Source organism: Epinephelus fuscoguttatus, linkage group LG19 (assembly GCF_011397635.1).
Source record: "Epinephelus fuscoguttatus linkage group LG19, E.fuscoguttatus.final_Chr_v1".
Classification (NCBI taxonomy): domain Eukaryota; kingdom Metazoa; phylum Chordata; class Actinopteri; order Perciformes; family Serranidae; genus Epinephelus; species Epinephelus fuscoguttatus.
Genome location: NC_064770.1, coordinates 23421451 through 23440655, shown reverse-complemented (window position 1 = coordinate 23440655; position 19205 = coordinate 23421451). Strand labels below are relative to the sequence as shown.

General features: G+C 42.4%; 1 protein-coding gene across 2 annotated transcripts; it reads right to left on the bottom strand.

Moving 5' to 3' along the window:
• Positions 1 to 5283: 5283 nt before the first annotated feature.
• tfap4 (transcription factor AP-4 (activating enhancer binding protein 4)) lies at positions 5284 to 18914 on the bottom strand. 2 transcript variants are annotated; one of them, XM_049560593.1, is made up of 7 exons: positions 18568 to 18914; positions 12469 to 12634; positions 12282 to 12380; positions 12002 to 12172; positions 11725 to 11853; positions 9347 to 9514; positions 5284 to 9257 (listed from the first exon to the last, which is right to left on the bottom strand). In XM_049560593.1, exons 1-7 carry the CDS (start codon positions 18654 to 18656, stop codon positions 9099 to 9101), a joined length of 981 nt encoding a protein of 326 aa, XP_049416550.1. In that variant the 5' UTR covers positions 18657 to 18914; the 3' UTR covers positions 5284 to 9098. The 2 variants fall into 2 exon arrangements, with proteins under 2 accessions (XP_049416550.1, XP_049416549.1); XM_049560592.1 differs by having other exon boundaries at positions 11725 to 11874; positions 18568 to 18911.
• Between the last annotated feature and the right edge of the window lie 291 nt (positions 18915 to 19205).

The following is a 19205-nucleotide window of genomic DNA, read 5'->3' as shown; positions in this document are numbered from 1 at the left end:
TTTCAGAGACTGAGAATAGATGTATGTTTCAACACTTCTAAGAATAAGCTGGTTTCAAATCAGCAGTCTGGGGGATGAGTCTTAAAGGAAAAGTATAACATTTTGGGGGACATGTTTAAAATTCTTGCCTCGAGTTAAATGAGAAGCCTGACACCATTTAGTGAGTAGTACCAATATTTTTTTAACTTTGGAGAAAGGGCCAGGCTTCCCATATCCCCTGCTTCCAACCTTTAAAAGGTGTACTACGCTATCACGGGTGTGGTTAGAATCCAGATGCAGCACCACAGACAAACAAGTCAGTTTCTACTAGTCTTAAATGACGTCACATGTCAAACACAGAGTGAGCAAGCAGATGAAAAAACAGTTACAGTAATTTTTTGGCTCAGAACCTTCTAAGACGCAGGTTCAGTCCAGACTGCTTGGTATGGCACACCGAAGCAGAGAACATGTAAGTTAGTTCAAATGTGTGCAACTGCACCTTGAGGGAGTAGGCAGAAGGCAATGCCTGATGAACAGGCAGTCCGAAACCAGGAGTTCATACAGGAGAAGCCAACACACCTGTGTGGAGCTGACTGTAGCCAGCGAGGGTCTTGATAACGGCAATGATGAGTGGATCCTGCAGCATGCACACAACGGCAGAATGTGCAACCATGTGGCGAGGTAATCCACAGCACAGGAAATCACTGGCAGCAGAGCTGGTAAACTCACCATGGAGAGCTGGGTAATGGTCCCTCCACACAGCCACATGGAACAGGCAAACAGAAACCAGGAATGTAGAAGCAGGACTCTAGGTCGGGGACAGAAGGCTGAGTGGTTTACCAGGGAGCAGACAAAGCGGGAGAGTCGGAGACAGGTGAGGTCGGCAACAAGGAAGCAGTCAATCAGAACAATCTGAGAGTAAGTGAAGCAGGAGTCTTCATACTGGCAGGAGGTGATGATCCACAGGTGAGAGCTGTTGGCTGGATGAGGTGGGTGTGGTGGACTGATAGGAGTGGGAGATGTGTGGACAGGTGATAGGCTGGCAGGTAGGTTTGGTGAAGAGGTGGGGTTAGAGGAAATTTACTGTGTTAAGTGAGCGAGTGGCATGTATAGCAGGTGAAAAGTGCTCACTGTGACATACGCAGGACTTCTCCACTACTGGTTAGAAACAGTGTTGCCAGCAAAAGTGAAAATGAAAGCCAACTCTAGATTTGTCCTCTTGCCGTTTTTACCTCATTATAGTATGTGTGTTGTTTTGCTTCCTCTTGGATGAGAGCTGCTTACAGTCTGGAACCTGGTTACTACCTTCGTTGGTTGGATAGGTAAAGAATGGTTAGGGTGAGGGTACAAATGTCAGGCTAAGCCAATCAGTGTCAGAGTAAAGCAGAGTGGGGCTAGTACTGCCTTCGCTGTCATAGGAAACGCAAATTTGCATCCAGAACACAGCAAAATAAGAAGAAAATAAGAACATACAGGCAGTGGTCAGGGTGGATGTCTGCAGATAAATACATCCCCAGGCACTTAGTTGCCATATCAAACTACAAACATAAATAAACAAGTTTCAGCCATAAAATGTGATCAGGTTTTGGACCTTGTCCACTTTTGTATTGGGATTGGCGGCAGACTGACTTGGCGGAGATGGCTGCCATCTTGTTTTTACATGGATTAGTGTAATGTGCTTTTGCCACCACTCGATGGCACAAAAATGCCCATGGACAAGGACAACAGGTCTGAGTTAAGCAGAATGAAGTATAAGGTTCGGGAAACAATGTGATGTCCTAATATGAGGACGCAGGGTCTCAGGACGTTTAAAGGTGTAATGAAAAAGCACGTGTTTGGGAAGTACTGAACATATGACTGGATAAATGAAACTTGTATTCTTTTTTTTTTAAAGATATTTTTTAGGGCATTTTTGCCTTTAATTGATAGGAAAGCTCAGAGTGAAAGAGATTGGATGACATGCAGCAAAGGGCCACAGGTTGGAAGTGAGCTCGACTCGCTGCGGCAATAGCCTTGTACATAGGGCACCTGCTCTATCCACTAAGCCACTGACGCCCCGAAACTTTTATTATACTGTACGAGTTGTGTGAGGGTTTGTAAAATGATGTTTTGATATAGGTTTGCTGTTGTTAAACGAGGACCCCAATCAATCAGTGAATCTGTATGTTATGTTGTCCGTGGAGGCTACATATTCAAGGTAACACAGCATGGCTAATTCATTTACAAATGGTTATTTTGTGGGTGAAGTGTTCTTTAAAGCTAAGCTAAGGTAACTGCTCTTGCATCAAACTTTGTATTGATCTTTGCACTGCAGAAAGTAACATAATGTTGAACTTTTCCTTTAATTCCCTTTCCTTCAAAGTTAGATTCCTTTTAAGCGTACCTATTGTCAGTCTCTGAAATGCAAATTTTGTAAAGGTATTGTCAGTTAGAAGTCAAGTGATTCAGCAATGAAACATAGAGCCACTTCTTGGTGCGTTGATGACAAGGCCCAAGCTGTTGTGATCCTGTATTTGGTTGTGTTTTCTGTGTTTGCAGCATTTCTTTTTTTCTCTGTAGGCATTTTCCCATTTGCATGTTTTCTGATGTTGCATAGCCTTGAGCTTTCAGGGTCAGTTACTTCACTTAAGCGGACTAAAAAGAAACATTACCTTCCTGTAAATTAAAAAACATCAAGAATCAAATCTTTCACAATGAGCTGCCACGGTGGCTTTGCCTAACAAAGACTGACGATCAAATGACTGCAACTTTACCGCCTTCACTCCCCCAAACTAAATGTGCATCAAGTAAATGAGCTGTCAACCCTCTTATTGTGGTGAAGAAGACACAATGCTCACTTGGCTGCCACATTGGGAAGTAATCATCATAAGACTGTGTGTGAGAGAGGGAGGGATGAGAGCTGAAGAGAGGGTATGTCTGGAACACACAGACCCCCGAGTCAACCAGAATCCCTAACACAGCTAAACGCTAGGCGGATTACTGCTTTATCACACTCGAGCAGACACACTGTGCAGAACATAATCTCACAGTTCCTTGGGAATCAACATCTCAACTGTAAATTAATCCCCAAATATGGCAGGAGTTTCTTACTCGAGCATGTCCATCCCAAATGACTCGGGAAGTGTGTCCAAACAATACAGTGTGTTCGTTTTGGTGCGTTAAACTGCCTTAATCCTGAGGAACTTCACTGGTGGTGGGATGTGGCTGTGAAGATTTGTTTATGAGAAAATCTGTGCTTTTGATGAGCTTTTTATGAATCCTAGTGAACATTAATTCTTTGTTAATTGCAGATGACAGGCACTGGCATCAGCCGCTGTCTTTTTCCAAGTGTGCCGTTAGCTGCGGCTTTGATGTTGCCATCACTGGCAATGGAAAATAACAGCATAACAGTAGCTTTACTGTTTAGTGTCTACAGGGTTTTCTTGTGTCAACTGTTAAAGGACTACCTGAAGTTTGTCTGCAAATAAATACAAACTACAGTGAAGCCCTGGGTGTGCGTTTAAATGCCCAAAAAGGACTACTATTACTTGACATGTGGCCACCTTAATATCTTACATAGCTGTCCAAGCTGGCCACCAACATTGTTAGATGCTGATATCTGGTTGAATTTAGGTTGAGACGTCAGGTGGCTAAAAGTCAATATCAGGACGACATCCAATGCCAACATCAACGACAGATAACATCGATATTTTGTTTGTTGTAAGTTGTGTTGCTGAGTAACCAAAATCCAGAGTCTCAAGCCAACGTCACCTTGACGTAAAATAACATTTAGTCGTAAGATATGGAGAACAAAACCCAGCATCTGCAAAACACCACAATGTAAATGTTCACGTCATAATATCGTTAGACATTTAAAATATCATCAAACTAATTTTGCATTCCAGCCAAAAGTGAGTATCAGTCTGACTTTAGAGTTCAAAGCCTCTCTGATTTCCGGTGCTGAGTCTGTCAGTAGCAAAACGAGCACTATAAGTGGACGTAAAATGATGGTGTGACCATGCCCCAGGTGGTTACATTGCCGCTGTTCTACTGCATTCCCATTAGTCACTTAGGGTGCTTTCAGACCTGGAGTCCGCTTGCTTTGGTCCGAATCAAAGAGTAATTTTATTCCAAAGGTGTATAATTGCCTAGAGTTGGTTCATGTTCCCACAGCAGCATTTACAAGCGGACCAGATCAAATGCCTTGCACGAGAAAGCTGCTCTTGATTGGTCAGAATTTCCATGCAGGAAAAATCCAGGAAGTAAACAAAACATTGAAGAAGAGTACACTACAAGATAAATGTGACACTTTCTAATGTCACAATGGAGGGACAACTACGCAGGTTGATTTTAGCGCTGCTCATCGTGGACTATATTGCTGTCATTGTTCATTTTAGTCAAACCATACAGTTTGAAAACGAGGCGCGGCTCCAACTAGAAAACAATGTTTTGATGCATTGGATGTGCTGAATGTGCATATTAAGGCAGTACAGGAGGAGGTGCACATTAATAATCCTCCAGGACTGTAACATGCTCATGTTTAACCCAAACAATGTGTCATGTGACTGCAGTTGGCTCAGATCCAGGTCGGAACACGTTCTCACCACAAACGAACTGCACCAGAGTTCATCCGTAACCGCACCAAGACCACCTCTTCAAGAAGGTCTCAGTCCTGTTTTTCTGGTGCACACCTGAGTGCGATTGCTGTGTTCACACCTGCCCAAACAAACTGCACTTAGGGGGCAAACGAACTTGAGTATGATTGAACCGAACCAAACAGGGCAGGTGTGAAAGCACTCTGGGAAAATAGGATCCAGGTTGAAAAATATCAAACATATCCTTTAATGTCAGTTGTTGTGGTCTTGAACACACTCTGTCCACTCTTATTAACAGTCACTGCACATTGCAACAAGATATTAAATTTAGGAAGGACTGAGCCTCTGTGGACTCAGAAACCAGAGGTATTTCTGGATGAATGTGTGAGGGTGTGAACAAGGGGCCTGGAATGAATGAATGCATGTCAGATGATGGAAAGAGATGCCACCTACTGTCCCTAGTGTTCATTTTTAACTGTCAGGGAGACGGTGGTCCATCTTAATTTAGCAATGAGCTGTTGAGCAAGAGAGGGAGGGGTTTTAAAATCCCAGCCACCAATCAGGAGCGGACACTTGTGCATCAACGGTACTGCTTGAGTGACGGCCAACCAGAACTGGAGAGGAGACAAAGTCGGCTGGTTGTGTCATTATTTGTGCTGTAGTAACTGTAACATCTCAGAGCAGGCGACACTTAGAGTGAAATGCTTTAAAAAAGACACACACACTGGGCCCAATGCGTAAAAAACAAAGTACAAACTTTATTATTCTGTCTTTACAAAGGCACAAGCCTCTTTATCCCCAAAACATTTCTCTTAAAAACAAAACAAAGACACAAAATAGCTTCTTGATGACCATATGCACTGACAGGTCTAACAAAAAAAAAGGTTACAGAGAGGAGACAGAAGGAGAGGGACAGGAAGGAGCTGTGAAATGTGAAGGAGACAAGAGATACTGACGAGATAAACAAAGACAGCATAAAAGATTTTGCAAATAAAAATAAAAAAAGGAGATGTGAGGGGCAAACAGGACAAGATGGAGGAGGTGTAGACAAGGAGGGAAAGGGGGATACACAGCTGTGCGGCTTTTACTCATAACCTCAAGAGCTTCAGCTGAGGAGATGCCCCTTTTTACAAAAGAAAGAGGCGGACTCCAGTATAGTACAGTAAGTGCTTTGTAATCTTGACCCCATTTAATGATCCCTAGGCCCACCCCACTCATCTGACAATCTGATATGTCCACGTAACGTTTCCTAACACGCAGAACAGAGTGTAAAACACAGATGGAAATAAAACAGTTCCGGTATTCAGCAGAAAACTACCAAATGCAGATACTCGGAGGAAAAAGCGAGAGCTCTACAAAAAGCAGAGCTTGCAAAAACACGTTTTCAATATCCAGGAATCCCCTTCCTATTATGTAGGAATGAGTGCTGGGAAAATGTCCCATGATTTAATCTGACAGACACGTCACTTGTTTCAGTGCAGCTGACATCAATATTTCTTTAAAGGGCAATTCCATGACATGAATCATGATAGATGAGGTGCGTTCAATTGAACGCATTATCTGTCCAGCAGTTCAAAGCTCCATCTATGCATCGATGCAGGTGATTCGAATAAAGTGTTTATCCCTAAATGCAATTATAAAACAGCACTGATGTGTCAAAAGCACTAAATGTAACTCTAATCTCTGAATAAAACAGGCTCCATTTTTGAAAAGTAACCTGATGGGGAAAATTTCATGGAATGTCGACATTTCAATGTGGAATTTCCCCCTCACATAAATCTGGCTTTAATAGTGCACACGAAGGGGCCAACGGTTGTAAATCTACATGTAAATCCAACAAGGAGTCAGTATTCAGATACAATGAATACTTACAGAGAAAAACAAAATATCAGGAGCGCTTGAATGTAATTAGTATATCAGCAACCTGTTCATGTTTGTGACAAAACATCATAAAAACAAACATAAGTAAAAGACAAAATAACTGGGAATATATATTCTAACTAGGGCTGGGCAATATATCGATATTATATCGATATCGCGATACAAGAGAATGTCAGATTCTGGATATCTTTACATTACAGTAAAGTGATGTAATTGTCTCCACTTACTGGACTGCTCTAGCCATTTTATTATTCATTAGCTTAGACGTTATATCCACATTACTGATGATTATCAAAATCTTATTGTGTAAATGTTTTGTATAGGGCTGACCCAAATCGTTGCCATGGTAATCGATGTCAAACATTAGTATTTCGATGCTGTTTTTTAAAGTGTATATATGAATTACCCCCTGAAATCAAAATAGCCTGTAAATTAAGAAATATTTATCCAACATTACTTTTTATGCATCAGAATAAATTATTTATAGTTATTCTCAGACAACGACATTTAAATCTAGTGATTGTTTTGCAACTCTCCGACTCATGTGATGTCACTGAAACTGGGACAGTTTGACCATGTGTGACAGGCTTATCGATCCGCTAGCAAGATGTTGAAAACGTCTAGCGTCTGGAATACTTTCCAAATCTGTGCCAGATGCGACAAAGGAAACTGGTATGTCACATATGCTCAAAGAGCTCACCTAAAAACTGTAAGTAACAGCTTATGTGTCCTGCAAAGAATTTTTTTTTCTCTAGTTATCGCAGCTAATGTGCAACCTGCGTGCTAACAAAGTGGCTAACTGCCACGTTATTTTTGTGGAAGTTTTGATGTATGGCCAAAGTTTCTCATTGAAGCTGGAATGCCCAAAAACTGGTAATCGGGACAGCCCTAAATTTGTGACAGCGCCAATAGTCAACCCGACAATATCATCACAATATTGTTATTGAGGTTTATTGTAAAAAATATTGTGGTATTTGATATTCCCCTTATCGCCCAGCCCTAATTCTAACACATGCGAGGGGAAAAAGCAGAGGGATTCCAGTGGCCACCAAACGGCCCAGATCAAGTGTTCAGGTTCGTCTCTCAGACCCCGGGGGCTGTGTTAAGGCTGGCTTCACAGTGCCTCCCTGCACCCACGGGCTTATAGTAAGGCAAGCTGCTGCCTCGCTGAGCTACATGTCTTAAAGTCTGTCTGTCAACCAACAGTTCCAGGCAAAAACGTTTTAAGTATCATCTACGCAGAAACGGGTAAATAGCGCAGAAAGCTACACAGAAAGCGCACAAAGAAAAATGTAAGTAAATGCATAGAGCATGTGTGGTCAGCCCGGTCACCTCCATGGCACATTCAGACAATTTCACCAGGCATTTTCCTCATATTTCATGTATAATGAGGACTAGAAACTACACTGTTCAGGGCTGAATAAAACCAGCCCTTAAGATTGAGCGAGTATGTGATTGTATGTCAGTCGTATCTGTATGTGTGAGTGTTGTGCGCACATACACGCCGTGCCTTTATTTCAAGGCGAAAGCAGTGCTGCTGCAGACTGCCAGAGTCTGGGACACTGCTAGGCCCTGCTGATTCAAACACTAAATGGGACACACACACACATACACCAGAACCAGTGGAGATCACTCAATAGTGCCCACAGATTAGCTTATTTAACAAGCCAGGTGCTTTTATATTCAAGAGGGGGGAGGGTGTCAAGAAGTGTCAAAGCACTGATATTTTTTTGTCAGGCCATGAGTCAAAACAAGAACATGCCAAATACATGTGTGGGATTACTGGGAACCCAGCCCAGTAAAAAAAAAAATAATAAAAAAATTGGCAACAAACAAACAAATAAAAAGAATAGAGCTATGAACCAGTAAGCGCACTCTCTCTCCTCCTGAGCTTCGCTTCATTTCCTGTGAGCACCAGTCAGCCATGAAAACAGCTTTTAAATTCCCGTCATTGTGGTGCGTCTTTTTTTTTTTTTCTCCATGTGTGTATTTCCAGTACAATCACTTTAACTTGCTGGCTGAGGGAACATTACAGAAACAAAACATGAAAAAGTAGACTTCACAAGAGTAGAAACATTATTCTGTCATCCAGAAGCCTAAAAAGTGGAACTTTGAGAGCTCACAGTGTCTCTCCAAACAGCTCAAGGATGTTCATCTTAAACGGAAATGCTCTGGTGTTGGGCGGCGTTGACGCCACGCACTGCTGGGCTCTGTCTCCTGTTTCGTGGGTCAGTCACGCAGCTTCAGGGCCGAATAAAGACAACAGTCCTGGTGATTAATGGTGATGTTTAGCAGACATTCTAGTATCCGGTATGACGGAGGATTTACAGATCTGTCAGTGAAGTAACCGCTCTAATAATAACCTCTCTATTGTAAAAGGAACAGACATGAGTGTGTGTGTGAGAGAGCAGGGGGCTAAAGAGAAGCAGAGAAATGTATGAGTGTCTAAGTGTAAACCTATTTGGGCTGCCTATTACGGTACAACATGTAGAGTGTATACTGAAAAGAAAAAAAAAACGAGTGCTTCAATCTGTCTACCAGCCCTAGTAACTTCCAGAGTGCTGTGGGGTTGTAGCCTCCTGTAGCCCTGGTCTGCTTGGGCCCTTTGTGTGTAAGTGTGTGCGTGAATGTAGGTGTACAGCGCACGAGACGTCAGGGATGACCTCAGGGCAGTGAGCAATCGTCGGGCCCGTCGCTGTTTGAGGCCGTGTCTGAGCCTGCTGCATCGGAAAGGACGCGGCCTGAAGTGACGATGACTGCCCTCCGCTGCTCCTCCTCGCCGGCACAGCCCTTCCCCTGGGTGCCCTCGATGTGCTGGATTGCCTGGAGAGAGAGAGGACAAGTGATGTCAGAGATGGCAGCACTCTCTAGTGTTCACATCTGGAAATGCTTCACATGAGCTGCAGTCTTACTTGAACGATGGTGTCCAGGTTCTGTCGAGATGTGGACACTGTGTTGATAACTGATGTCGGTCCCATGGTTACCACGGTGACGTGATGGGGCTGGGGAGGCTGGGCAGGTGCGGGGACGATGACTGTGGCATGGTGTGTAGGTGCAGGGGGGGTAGCTGGGGCCAACACCTGGCAGAAAGGATTAATTGTCATACATTATTCTCATGTCACTCGTACACTGTAACCTCAACTGTAATGGTATAGTAGCGTTAAATGGAGAGTACGCTCTGGTATCTTGACAAACCTGCACAAACCAACATTAAATATATAAAAATACAAATGTGCAAGCACAATTACACACATAATTAGAATACAGCTGGGCAGCTTATTGAATATTCACCAGGCCAGATGTTAGGAGGCTTTCATCAGCCTAAATTTTCTCATGTCCTTATGTTTGGGGAACGCTTCTACTCACAGTGTTTCGAGCTGCCTCTTAAAAAAGAAGCATCTTGGGGAGCTGGTTAGTTCTCTGAAAAAATTATACAAGTAAGGGGTGCACAGATTTCTCATGACGTGCCACTGAAGCCATGTTTCCACCAAACACTTTCACTATAGTACCCTTATTACAACCATACGGAGATGTACCTAAACCGCAAATATATCAAAGCAGATCAAGGTTTAGTTATCATAGAGCCATGATCATAGTGAAACATAAATAAGAGTTAATTCTATTTCCAGTAATTTCTTGTTACTGGGGTAGTTTTGTCAACTCATGGTCATATTGATTTGAGGTCACATCGCTGAGACCTGCTTGGGGAGTCACAAAGTGTCACATGACTATTCCAGAGAGTATCATCAATCATCTTTCGGTACCAGTGCCCAGCTGCCACAAGTAGTGGATGGGCAGACAGCACCCGCCAATTGATTTGGCATCATGTTCGGTTAGTGTTAGCCTGCAGAAACAGGATACTGCGGCTGTCAGGGCAGGAGACAGGCACAACAGAAAGATGTGTGAGCTGCTCATTTAACACACTGTAAATGTGTCTTAGCTGCTGACAGCTCTAACTCTGGACATGGAGGAGACTGTCAGTGTGACATGTACTGTACACTGTGAGATTAGTTCAGGTCTGTGTGTAAGTGTTTTAAAATGCAGTGTGCTTCAGTGCGATTGACTCAAAAAAGTCTGTAAAATTTTGAAACCACACACAGGAAGTAGGTGGGGAATTTGTTGCCAGCCGTCTGATGAATTTAGGCCAAAGAGCCCACATTTAACTGGTTTTCAAACTGAGCTGAAAATGGTTCGTCTGCGCATAAAATTCAAGACGTTAGTGTACGTGATTATTTAAAATGAAATGAAAACGTTGGAGGGGGCTGCGGAGTAGCAGCAGGAGACTATGATGCAAGATATTATAATGCAAGTGATAATATGGACCTAAAAAATTAGTTGTTGCTCCTTTCAATAAAGAAATTGTTTAGTTTAGATTAAAAATACTTAGTAACTCATCCAGTGTTGAGTAACTCGCATACCTCCACAAAGAACAAAGAATCCTGAAACAGAAAAATCTTGATGAATTGAAAACCTAAGGGTCCGTATTTAACAACAGCAAAACTATAGCAGAATATCAGTTAACAAACCCTCACACAACTCATGCAATATAATCCAAGTCTCATTTATCCAGTCGTATACTCAGGACTTTCCAAACAGACACCCGTTTCTGACGAGGAAAGCGAAACGTATCTATGCTCTCTTCAAAGCCAGACTCCATTGACAAAAACAGTAATTTTACCTCACTGAACACAGGAGCTGCTGGTCTACCACTGCCTTGATTAGTAGTCTGTTTGGGTTAGTGTGTGACTTTGCTGTATCCAAACTGACTCTTTAAAACACCAAAAGTCACACAATAAAACCAACCAACTACCTAATCGAGGCAATGGTTGACCAGCAGCTTCCGTGTTCAGTGAGGTAAAATTACTGTTTTTGTCAATGGAGTCTGGCTGTGAAAAGAGCATTGATAAGTCTCTCTTTCAGTTTAGTTCCCCTTTAGAAAGGGCTGTCTGTTTAAGAAGTACTGAGCATACGACCGGATAAATGAGACTTGGATTATACAGCACGAGTTGTGTTTGAGTTTGTAAACAGATGTTTGGATATACTGTTGTCAAATGCGGACCCCTATGACTTCAATCCATGCTTGGATTCTTCGTTCACCATGGAGGCATAAGAGAAAAATAACGTGTCTTAATGAATTCAATGCAACACAGTGTGAGTAACTGATACACAGATCATTTGGGGGTGAAGTACTCCTTTAATCGAGAAAAAGCTTTATCAGCACATGAGCGTAATTCTCAAAAGGATTCCACTGCTTATGTGTGAGTCAGACTCTTATGCAAATGTTTCCAACCTGTGGGCTGTGTGCTGGAGTGAGATCCCTCTCCAGCTGCTTGTGCTGCTGCAGATGGACAAGGCTCTGTGTCTGGGTCTGGTGCTCCTGGACCTGCTGGGCGATCGCCTTCAGTTTCTCTGGGTACAACTGAGCATCCAGGGAACGCATCTGCCACACAGGGCAGGGGATAAAAGTGTGTAAGCAACTCAGAATCACGTCAGTCACTGTGTTTATCTGGACACAGACTTCTGAGATTGTCACAAATGTTGTTACAAGTCATGGTTGCTCCTTTTACCTGATCTTCCAGCATCATCCTGACCGAGCGCTCTTTTTCCAGCTGCTGCCTTAACTCAATCATCTCCCTCCTCAAGTCTTCAGTCTTCTCCTCCTCCAGGATGTCTGGTGAGCCGATCCCTTCATCTTTCTCCTCCGCACGCCTCCTCTTGGGGGAGGAACCACTTAGCTCCTAGGGAGAGGAAGCAGAAATTGGATATCCGTTTTAGATGAACTGATAACACTGAAGGACAGAAATTCCTGGTGAAGCCTTGTTCAGGTTTGGCCCGGTGATGCTTTACTTGTATGATTCGTTTGAGCTGACTGTTCTGCTGTAAAAGCCGCGTCTTCTCCTGCTCCAAAGTGAAAATGTACTCCGCCGTCTGTTGCAGGATGGCAGCCTGGAGGAAAGAGAAGAATAATAACGTTACAGTCCCTTGCAGCTACATGTAACTCATCACCTAAGTCAAAACTCTCTTTGTGACCAACCTTACTGAGCTTCTCTCCATCGCTGTGTGGGATGAGTGTTTTAAGTGACTGGAATCCAGCATTGATGCTCTGCATACGCCGACGCTCGTTGCTGTTGGCAATCTCTCTGCGAATTCGCCTCTCTTGGTCTCGGGCTGTTTCTGGGGTCAGAGGAATGTTGGCCAGACTGTGGGGAGGACAGCAATTAGTTGGACACTGGGAGAAAATAAAACATACATTTTCAGCAATGTCACCATCACATGGTAAACTTTAACCTAATCCAAAGACATTCATTCATTCAAAACCAATAATATCTAAATGTGCTGTTTCCTACTCCCACTTCTGAGAGTGGATGGGTGTAAAATTGCTGTTTTCCACCAAAGCTAAGTATACAGACATAAATACAGTATTCCTGTGATCATAACCCCGACTAACGCAACATGTCTTGTGACTTTATCTGTTGAGGCTGTGGGAGATTTTAGCATTTTGGCCACTGTCTTTGCTCTTTGATTCTGAGAGACTGAATGGCCTTTTGGAATTACTTTATACCTGAGGAGAAAAACAATGAGGTCTATGGATTAAGACACATAGCTTTAGGGTTTTATTTCACGGACACCTTAAAAGGTATACTATGCAAGATTGTTGGTTACTGTTTGTAGGTTTGCTCACAAGCAAAAGTTAATGCAAAAGCCGACACTAGATTTATTGTTTTGTTATCTGTATGACACTATATATTGTTTTTTAAGAAAATCCTGCATAGTATATATGCAATATCTCTTTTTAACATCGCATCAACACCAAACAGCAGAATGGGCAGAGATATGCACAACACATTCCTGTTTTTATGCAGGTAATAAGTGTGAATTTGTCTTTCGAGGCCATCCATAACTACTTTCCTGTGTGGACAAAAACAAAATATTCAAGAGTCTATGGCATTATATATGTTGCAATCTATGCAGAGTAAGTGCAGTGGTGGAAGAAGTATTCAGATCCTTTCCTTGAGTGTAAGCACTAATACCACACTGTAAAACTACTCTGCTGCAAAAAAAAAGTTCTGCAATGACAATGTTATGTCAGGAAAATGCACCTGAAGTATTGAAAGTAATTAATGCAGAGTACTCCTCACATTCGAGAAGCTGGAAATATGACTCTCTTTTTGCATGAAAAATGACTGAAACGATCAAAACAGTTCCATCAATATACTCATAGATTAACTGGCTAATCATTTCAGCTGTACCTGTAGGCTGTATGATTGGTTTAGTAATTCAATTTATAACAAACCATCATATTTTTAAAATTCTTAATATGTTTGTAAAATCTTAATTCGTAAAGTAACTAAAAGGTGCCAGATAAATGTAGTGGAGTAAAAAGTGACATATGCCCCTCTGAGATGTCGTGGACTAGAAGTAAAATGTGTCATGGAAAGTACAGATTGAAGTACATTTACCTCAAGTACAATACTTGAGTAAATGTACTTAGTTGCATTCCACCACTGCATAGATGTAGTGGGGCACTGCAGGGATTCATGAAACTGTATTCTTTGACCCTAAAACCTGTGTCTTCAACAGGTGGTCCACGACCCCAAGAGGGTCCTCAGAGTTACGTCAGGGAGGTCGCCAAATTATTGTTTGGTAATTTAACGTAAGTTTTAATTGAAGTTTTGCTTTTCCGAGAAATAAAATGTGTCTGAAAATACACATTAATATTCATCCAACAACAACTAATTTAATTCACAGTAAACAACATTAATGATAGGTTTACTGTTACCCATGAATCATGAGCTAGCTAATGCTAAACCACTGTGCAGCACCTTTCCATAACGGTGATGTGAAGTGGTTAGCTAACAGTTACATACTATTGAAACATATTGGCCAATTGGCCATAATATTGTTCCAAGTGTACAGGCATTTATGTGCCACAATGGATCGTTTTGTTTTTCTTCTTGAGCAAGACTCTGACATACCGTCCACCTCAGAAACCATCGGTGAAGGTGCAGAGGGAGAGGCTAACGCAACTAGCCATTAGGGGTGGGAATTGCAAGAGGACGCATGATACGATATTATCATGATTCTTAAGTCACGATACAATATTATTGTGATTTTAAATATGTCACGATATGCAGAGTATTCTGATAAAATATGTTGGGAGTTATTACCTTTTTTCAACTGTAAATTTCGTCCCCAAAAGGAAAACTTTGACAACATCTGTTTTATCTAGGATGACAAAATAAATCTGATTTCAGCCTTTTTTTTTAAACATGAGCAAATGTATCTAGTGGACTGAAAAGGCAATTGATTATTTTATTTTAGTAAGCCATCTGAAATTTAATTTGTATTTGTAACATTAATCATTTATATGATTAAAGAAAATCGATACTTGGCACTGTGTGACGATACGGTATTGCCACACAAGAATATAGTGATACTTTGCTGAGAATCCGTGCCCTGAAACAAAAGTTCAATGCCATATTTCCCTGCATGCTGAGGTGTCCAGGTGCAGACACAAAGTCAGACTGCTCTTCTAACCCCGAGCCATTTCCTAACAGGTGTTAAAGTGACACATTAATATGTATTGCAATGCAATCCAAAGATATGACACTGAAAGGTCTTAGTGATATAAACTGTTTCCTGCCATTAAAGCAGAACTGACATTTCATAAGACACCTTACAAGCACCACACGTGGTTAAAAGGCCTCTTTACAGTGGCACCAGTGCTGATAACTCCAGTTGAGATGTAATTAGAGCAACACTGAGCCTGTTAATATTTCCCTTCCTAAAGCCGTGGTGAAAAGACACAACATGCCATATGCTGTAATCCAGTTGAGGGGAAATTCTAAGCGAACTTCCTCTTACATCCTCGCTGTATCGAGCTCAGTATCTCTGGGACCCTCTCTAGCCAAGCTCTTATCTGTACTGACTCAGCTGCCTCAGTGCAAACACTGGGAACAATTGTGCAGACACAGATGAGAAAAAGGAGTGTGTGCAAGGACACACACAGTCACACACACATACATAGACACACACACGTACCAGCACTGCAGCCGCACATCCAGCAAACACATCCACTGCCAAAACATGACCAACTGGGCCTGGACTTCACCATATCACACAAACACAAACTGGTACAGAGGAACGGACCGAGTCCCAATTAGAGTGGATTAAAGCTTTAAACAGGAGTAACGAAGGAGGAGCAACTTAATAGAGCTGAACGATCGGTCGATTAATTGTTTGAGTGAACAAATCACAGAAAAGTACATTCAAAATCAATGTTATTTAGCCTAAGCAGTTTTCAATCAAATATGGCAAACAGTTGATGGTTTAAGCGTCTCAAACATTATATTTTGCTACTTTCCTTGTCGTAAATCAAAGTAAATTAATCATCTTGGACAGTGATGGATATTTTTCTACAATTTCCTGACATTTTATAGAGCAGAGACTAAATCCTCATATTAAATAATAATGAAAATAATCCACAGATGTGAGACTGAAACTGGAATGCCAGCAATTAGACTGTATTATTAATACTTATTAGAACGGCAAGAACTGAAAATGTGGTCTTCATGTAAGTTTTAATTGTAAGATATGTCAGTGCAGCAGTAATAGGCTGCTCAACTTATGGCCCAAGTGCCAAATCTGGCTCACAGTAAGGTGCAGGGTGGCCTGCTGACCATTTTCTGATTCACAATGAAAATAAATGAACTGACAGAAGGATTATTTGTGTATGCTGGGTGTAAATAAAGTTTCAGAGTGCACTAAAAAGCATCAAAATATCGCTTGTTTAATATCAAATAAAAAAGACAGGGGATGATCCGGGGGCCAGCTAAGCCCTGATGTCATCAAATCCTAGACACGCCCCTGTGTACATCTGACCTGTACAAGGCTGCTTCAACTGGTTTTCCCTTTTTTATTTAATTTTATCTGACAAATATTAATGTTTGTTTATTTACTGGCTTCTTGCCATTTTGCAAAAGTAGCCCCTGGGCAAAGCAAACTGAGTATCTCTTAGGAGTGGGTGGAAAAAAATCAATACAGGATAGTATCACGATAGTTTTGTGTGGCATTATCGTTTCGTCACACAATACCAAATATTGATTTTTTAATTTAATGAATTATCAATATTAAACTTTAGATAGCCTACTAGAATAATATAATCAATTGCTTTTTCAGTCCACTAGATATATTTCCCTACTGCAAAAAGTGGCTGAGGTTAGATGAACAGACTCAAAACTTTATTAGATAAAACAGATGTTGACAAAGTTTTCCTTTGGGGACATAATTTGCAGTTGAATAAACGGTAATAAATTGCAATATATTTTATTGCAATACTCAGCATATCGCAATAATACTGTATCTTGACCTAAGTATCGTGATAATATCGTATCGTGGATCCTCTGGTGATTCCTACCCCTAGGATCCCTACTGTTAACTGTAGCAGTGGGCCCTTTAATGTTTGTCCCACTTCAATTAATTTATTCATTTAGTCTAATTAGCAGTATCGTGATAATATCGTATTGTGGATCATCTGGTGATTGCCACCCTTAATGGCTAGATGCGTTAGCCATTAGGGCATAATTTAAAGTTGAAAAAAGCTAATAAAACGCAACATTTTTTATCATAATACTCAGCATATCACAACATATTTAAAGTCGCAATAATACTGTATCGTGACTTAAGCACCATGATAATATCATGTTGTGAATCATCTGGTGATTCTCAACCCTAATGGCTAAGTCTGTTGGCCATTAGGGCATAATTTACAGTTGAAAGAAGGTAACAAATCACACTATAATTTATCCTACTAATCAGCATATCGCACATATGTAAAATCACAATAACACTGTATCGTGATAATAATGTGTTGTGGATCCTCTGGTGATTCCCACCCCTAGTATCCCTACTTCAAAGTGTACTGGTGGTGCCTTTAATGTTTGTCACATTTAAATGTATTAATTTAATTAAGCTAATAAGCACTAAAGTCAGTCTGGGTTCAATATGGAGGAGATTTTCCTCGTTATGTATCAATTCTGCAGGCTTACAATGAGGATTTAATGAAAATCAACAAAGGACTACATTTCCCACACTGCCCGCGTCACTACCAACAGCAAGCAGCAACAGCAGCAGATCCCTCCGCCTCCCTCTTCAAACAGGGCTGCGGACGTATCGCAGGGCCTTCCGCGACATACACACCCCCTTATTAATAACACCACTTTTAATTTTTCCTGCCTCCCCGTGAACGCCAAACGTCCCCTCGCGGGACACACCGGTGGAAACGTACCTCCACGAGGCCAAATAACCCCCCTTTGTCACCCCTGAGTCCGACGCCACCTCCGTGCTCCGAGCAGACTTTCCGTGTCCTCCGCCATTATAACAATGCGGCAGGCAGCATGGCAGAGGTGCGGGATGAAAAGACGCAGTGGAAGCGACTCGTTTGCGCGAACAACACGCACGGAAACACCAGTAAAACAATCGCCACGTCGAGTGGGGGGCGATTTAGGCAGCAGCTGTGCACATTCACAGCACAAGTGAGCGAAAACAGGGCGCCATGAACAGGAAACAAACGCCAGACCCCCTCATCACTTTTAGCACAAGCCACAAGCATGGCCGCACTACCCACAATAACTTCGGATGGCTGTGACTGAAATCAGCACCCCGCACGGTGTGTGCGGCAAAACTAGACCCTTTAACACCCAATGACGCTCACTCGCACAACCTTTCCCTTTCTCACGCAAATCCCAGCACCTATAGGTGTCACCGGGGGTAATTTGAGGATAAATAGAGCAGGGATGCGCTCTGGAGCGGAGTAGCAGCGTGGTGTGCACGGAACCACGTGGTTTGTGTTTGTTAGCCACAAAATGCATCGATTTCGCAACAAAATGTGCGAAATAACCCCACGGATAGGATGCGCTGCTCCCAGACAGACCCCCAACATGCTCACACGCATTATAATTTCAGTGTTTGGTGGTTATTAAAGCCCGCAGCTGCCCGTGAGTGGGTCGTGTACACAATAACAGATCAGATGAAGCATGTTGCCTCATCGCCGTCGCCAAGTGCGTCTACTCCAAACAGATGACTTGTAATAATATTACACGCAGCGTGCCGGATGAAGCACATGTATACACACCTGCAGAGACCTCCGATCACTTCTTTCTCCGTTTTCCTGAAATGTTGCAAGGAGGGCACCTTCTGAGCTGGTACCATGAAATACTCCATGCTCGCCTCTCGCCAGTTTGCCTCCCCCCCTCCTCAAAATAAAAATAAAAAAAACAGCAAACAGTCTCCGTAGGATGTGATAAATATAATGACGTTAGGGAGCAGGAATCCCGGGATCCGACGCGGGTTAAATCCTCAGATCCGGATCCCTCGGCTGTGTAATGTAGTAGTTTGAGGCTGCTGAGAGTTGTAATGTTACTCGACTTCCAGCTGATGGGGTTCCCTCGTTGTGTGTGGCGCTCTACCCCTCTCTCTCTCTCTCTCTCTCTCTCTCTCTCCCTCCCTCCCTCTGCATGACCGTGTGTGTGCGCGCGCGCGCGTGTGCATGTGTGTGTGTATGCAGCTGATCGGATGGCTTTCAAGGCGGGAAACAGCTGGTAGGAGTCACACTGCACTACCAAAAGCCTCCTTCCGCAGAGACGGGGGACTGCATGTAAACAAAGGACTATTTAGCGCAGAGACACAGCGAGAGCACAGCGCACATGTGAAGGGGAGAGGGGATTATATGTCTTTAAAGAGAATTACGGAAACGTTGACGGCTAATTCATG